The sequence below is a fragment of the Fulmarus glacialis genome, unplaced genomic scaffold (assembly GCF_000690835.1).
Source record: "Fulmarus glacialis isolate BGI_N327 unplaced genomic scaffold, ASM69083v1 scaffold37721, whole genome shotgun sequence".
Classification (NCBI taxonomy): domain Eukaryota; kingdom Metazoa; phylum Chordata; class Aves; order Procellariiformes; family Procellariidae; genus Fulmarus; species Fulmarus glacialis.
In genome coordinates, this window is record NW_009191672.1 from 1 (window position 1) to 5723 (window position 5723).

Here is a 5723-nt window from a genome sequence, read left to right on the forward strand (position 1 = left end):
AATAATAAGATTATACAAGTATAATCTTAGAGGCCTACAGACTAAGTGGCTTATTCAGTGTTCTTGAGCTGCATAAAAAAAAAATAATTTTCCTTTAAGGTCACAAAAGAAACATCACAAAAGAAAATCACAGCTTTTGTATACACACACACACACAGAGTGATAAAACTGATCATATAAAGATTTTAAAAAATAAACCATAAGGAGCAGCACAATAAACAGCGCAGACTGACTTACAACTGTTATATCAATAAAATAGAGCTGCTCACAGTGCTTAGGACATACAGGTTTACAGCAAGAAATCTACTACCAAGCTGATGAAATAGGGCTGGAATAACGCTAATATGTGTGTGTGTACATGCATGTGTGTGCACGTGACTTATTAAAAAATATATGTGGAAATCTTGGTATGTAAAAATAGGAAAAAGAAGAATAAATGACGGAATGAGGACAGAAAAATCCCATGTGCAACATGGAAGAATATTGAGACATCTGTCTAACAATACAGATTCAGGAAGGGTCATGGACCAAAATTTCCAAGTGTAGTTGAGAAAGGCAGATCATTTAACTGCCAACAGGAAAACTGCTTAAGTTGGTAAGAGGAAATGAGACTGCAAGCGCTCCCTGGGGGAAAGGAGACTTAAGGTGCTTTGAATATGAATAAATTTCCTTTCAAATGAAATTTAAGTAAACCTTTATTTTAGCTACTTAATACTTTTCCTTCCCTTACTCATAAAACTCATCAGACGTTTTAGAGTACGAGGGTCCACTACAGAACGCAAGGAAGTAAAAGCAAAAATTAAGCAATCTACAGGCTGTGATAAAATTTATTCTAACCAAATAAAAACCTAAGTAATTTCTTTAAGAGTGGGCTCAGAATTCTTTGATCTCCAGAGGAAGGAAAAGTACAAAAACTTACAGACGGGAAAACTTCATTTCACATGTTTCTGTTCGTTGGAGTTAAAGGATTTGCTTTACTATACAATTGGCAGCCCTTTATACTACCAGGTATTCGAGACGGTATTTTAGGAGATACAAGAATACACTGAAGCAATAACTGTATTTATGGAAGGTACCTTGTGAAGATGTTTGGACCTGCCTATAGAGCGAGTGTTTATAGTGATATGTATGGTGGGAAGACACACAAACTAATTAGCCGTTTCTTCCACTCATACAGCTTGCATTCTAGCATAACTGCACTCCTAGAAAGTAAGATCCACTGCAACTCTCTTTTCCTGGCATCTTCACCCAAATTTAACTTCTCCATTATAATTTACATCGTCTTTTTACAATTTTTTTCCCCCAAATGATGTAATATTAGAGTTGCCTAGGGAAATTCCTCCTACTTTATGTGATTAGTGAATAGTCTTTTCCTCACCTTCTTTAGTGATAGTATCTGCAGTCTCTGCAGCCTTGTCTTTCAGGTCTTTAACAACACTGTCGAGCTGAGCTTCGTGCTTCAAGAAGAAAGGCCGGATAATTCGATGATAGAGAAACTCTGCCCCATTAGAAGGGCTTGGAGCCATACACCACAACAGGAAGCCACACTACAAGGACCAAGAACATCTGTGTAAGTAGAAGAAACAAGTAGGAGGCAAGGTGTAGCATGCCTTCCTAACTCTGCCACAGACTTTAAAACAGAACATCATCCCTTTCATTTTGTATGGTCACAGTCCCCACATCAGTATAGTTACATACAGTGAATCTTTTCATTGGAATAATTTCATGGATACTGAATAGGATAAAGGAGGAGGGCTAATTTGCTAATTTGGTAACAGGTATATCAAGACTGCAAGTACTTTTTTTCTTAGGGTAGAAGTATTAAACCTGATTAGACAAAACATTAGTCTGTCTGGCTACTTCTAAACCATGTGGCACAGGCCTGATTGAAGGGCTAGGTCCCTAAATGACTTAAATCCAGCTAAAACATACCCCTGTCCTCTCCGCCTCCCTGCTTTGAAAACGCAGCTGGGGAAAGAATGGGATTGTGTGCATGCCAGAGCTAAAGTGACAAGGAGGAAAGATATATCCAAGCTACACATAGCGCACAGACAAGGGTAATGCTTTTGGATTGCACAGTTTAGGTATAGCTTTTATAGCACAATCTGCTCTAAGGGGGGAAAAAAACCAAACCAAACCAAAACCAAACCCCAAACACCACAGTGTTCCTGCATCTTACAAAGGGGATTGGAAAGAGAGCTATTACATGTATTAAAAATATCTGTCTTTACTACTGAAGCACCTTTATTTGGCTTCAGTTTCACTGTCATACACAATACATACACAGCTATGCAAAACAAGATCAAAACATTTAAGGGACAGGAAGTGCCATAACTAAATTTGCTTGAGCTCTGAAAGCATATATAAAAAGATTTTACAGGATAAAATGGCAACAAAATTAAGCAAATTTTCTCAGCAATTGTACAGTTCTTTCCAGTACAATATTATTCTGTATCAAAAGCCTCTCCCGAAAATAAAGGCAGAACAGCTTTCCACAGACTACCTTTTCTTAAAACACAAAACACAACCACCCCAGCCTCAGCCAAAATGTGCTTTGTTTTGATGTTAGACACAGTTAAATGTTTCAGGATTTCCACACATTTTTGGAAAGAGAGGGGGAGAGAGAGAGAAAACACAACAACAATTCAACTCTTCCTCCTGAAAAAAAAAACCCACGACACAATTAGCTTACGTTAGGCATCAAAAATCAAACTAATCATTGAAAAGACAGTAAAACCATAAGCAACTTAAAAGTCTGCATTTAAATACAGTAGCACTTATTTAAATACTTAGGTTCCAGAAGTTTTCCAGTTTTTACAGCAGTATCTACAGCAGCCAAAGAGATGTTTCAATGCATGTGCTAGAGCTTCTGAACATAATTTAAAAAATATAAGCAAAGTTTCTTATTTATTTATGAGGTTTCCAGTACACTGCATAGTGCAAAAGCATTTCCTAGAAACTAGTTTGATCACAGTATCCTTTCAGAATTCCACTAGCCAGACATTTCTGTCTCCTCTCCTTCCCCTCATACTTTTGATTTCTCACTGTAAAACTACAAAGACAGAACCACATCCAGATACTTGTTTTGGTATTACATAAGAAACTCCTAAATAACAATTTGACCATTACAAGGCGATTTAAGTCAAGCGAGGTTATTTTAAAAGAAAGGTTCTGATTTGAGTTTAACAAAAAGAAAAAAAAAAGAGTAAAACCCCTTTTCAATTATGAAAACCACGTAGTCTTCTTCAGGCAAGCCTTCCAAATATTTTGGAATACCTCCCCTCTATTTTTCCTCAGATAAGGGATACTGAGTTTGAATGTTCTGTAGGTTCTGCTCTTCATACCTGTGTATACAATTTTGGCTTTGTCTTCACTGCAGTGCACACCACAGTAGAATTGATCCCCCTGACACACATCAGTTGAAGAAAACACCTGCTGTTTTGGGGGGAGATTGCTACTCCTTTTTTCTTTAAGGCCACTTCTCATTCCCCTTGCCCTAGAGAAAATCAGTTATGATATATTTGGTGCTGGAGAAGTATCTTGACAGCCTGTCTCTTTGAAAAGGATCACTGATTCCTGGGGATAGCAACTGCCTTCTACAGAAGATTTTGCCAAACCAATTTACCATCCTTTTAGGTAAGCTTTAAGCTTTCTTCTTTAAACTATTTGATCATGGTTTCAGAACAGAGTAACTTAAAGCAGTGTTTGCCCAGAAGACAAAAAAAGTTTCTCGAAGTAAAGCATCCACCAGTAAGAATGCCTACCAGGAACATTTCAATGCATTAAAATCAGTAATTCAACATGCACCACTAAGTAGCAACTGATGCACTATCATTAAGCATGGTCAGAGAAAATAAAAGCAAAAAGTGATGGAATATCAATTTTGAAAAGCTTGTATTATTCGGAACTTAATATAACAGAAAGAATAAATGGTACTATCTTATGTTGTTACCCTTCATTAAAAGCTGAGAAGTATATTGATTTTATTTCCTGTTAAAGAACACCTGGCCAATTACTGATAGTAATTTTACTTGTCCCAATATACAAAGATGTTACTTAGTTCTCCTTTGTTTTAGGAAATCCCTCAGCTGTAAGTCCAACCTCCTCTGAAACTAAAAGAAATTGAATTTTCCCTTTTCTTGCCTAAGAACAAAATTAGTCATTTTGATTTTACAGCTTTGTCCCAGTCAAGAAAAAAATCAAATCTTTTACAGTTATAGACTTCTTCTCAAATACCTATTACTTTTGAAACGTACTGAAACAGATGTTTATATACATTTTCTAGAGGACACATACCAAAGTTGGAAATCTCAGTCTTTTCAAGGCTTGAGAACGTCAGATTGCTAACTTAGTTTATTTTTCCCTTGTCTCTTGTGAACTAACATAGACTATTAAAGTGGTTTGTAAAAAGGTGCAGAAAGCTCAGAATGATAAAATTGTTAACCGGAGAAAACAAAACCCAACTATATTCTTTGTGACCTTCCAGAGCAGCCTGAAGAGGGAATGGAATTCATGCAATAGAGTGACTTCCTTAGGCAGGCACCTGAGTTGGGTCTAACCCACTTGGATCTGGTGCTAACAGCTGTTCTTGCCCTGGCAGCACACAACCAAATACAGCTGGGTTTGCCACTACAGCAGAAGTGACTGCAGCTGAGAAACACAGCAAGCATGCCCATGGCCAGTTCCAAGCTTCTGCAGACAGAACTATCGAAACCCAAGACACGCCTCATATGACCACAAATATGAACACACTCCTAATAGACAACTGCAGTCATTAAAACAAGGTGTTCATTTTAATGGAAGTGAGGTAGCTCTTTCGTCAAAATCAATAATTAATTGCACGGGGTGCATGGGCGAGAGGAGGGGATGCCTTGAAGCAGGGCCAGACTGCCACATTTGGCACGTGGCTACACTCACAGTGAACAACTCCTCCTGCTTCATTTGACTGAGTGCCTTATAGCAGCAGTTTGCATAATGCGCCCAATGTGACGTCCCTGCTAGGAATTCTGTTCAGAAATATTTCAAGACAGAACTGTTAGTAGAGTCAGAACTCTCCTTCCCACTACCAAGAATAGCCCTAGGATGATAACCTCTGCTACTTTCACTGGCTACAGTGTTTTAATACCTGAATGCCAAAGAAATCTTTAAATAATTAACAGAAGTATTGAAAACCAGATCACATACACATGAAATCATGAGTTGCATGCATGTCCTGTGCTTCAGAGAAAAAAAGCAGATAAATAAAAAGTAGGCATTACAAAAAACCTTCAAAACCCAAGAAATCTCAAAACAGTTTTCAACTTGAGAACAAAAGTATATGCAAATATCATAGGGGAGTTCTTGAACATGCCTTTCTCCAGCCTATAAAAACTCATAGTGTACTGAAAATTTTGATGTGTCAGAGCCTAGACTGTGGACTTAGTGTTATATGGGAGCAGCCATGATCAGTGTCTGAGCCCTGCACATCAAGGTATATAGAAATACTGAGCAGCTAAAACTCAGTCCACTTCTGGAGTGGAAGCTACAAGCTATATCAAGTAAATGTGAATATGCAAATTTAGCATATTTGGAAAATGAATGTGAGCTTGAAATTTGCATAATGATGTATCTGGGCTTCTATATCATAACATCATAAAAGAGATATGGAGACATGACAAACTACAAGAGGTTTTAGTCGTGGATGGACTGAAAGTTGGAAGCTGCCTGCTTCCTCCTTTTCCCTA

General features: G+C 37.7%; 1 protein-coding gene across 1 annotated transcript in view; it reads right to left on the reverse strand.

Moving 5' to 3' along the window:
- Positions 1–1355: 1355 nt before the first annotated feature.
- Positions 1356–5723, reverse strand: part of REEP5 (receptor accessory protein 5) — a gene marked incomplete at its 5' end in the record, with an annotated part of 6405 nt that continues 2037 nt past the window's right edge. Inside the window, one exon of the mRNA XM_009586782.1 lies at positions 1356–1547. Within this exon, the coding sequence (XP_009585077.1) occupies positions 1356–1547 (192 nt within the window). The remainder of the gene's footprint in view (positions 1548–5723) is intronic.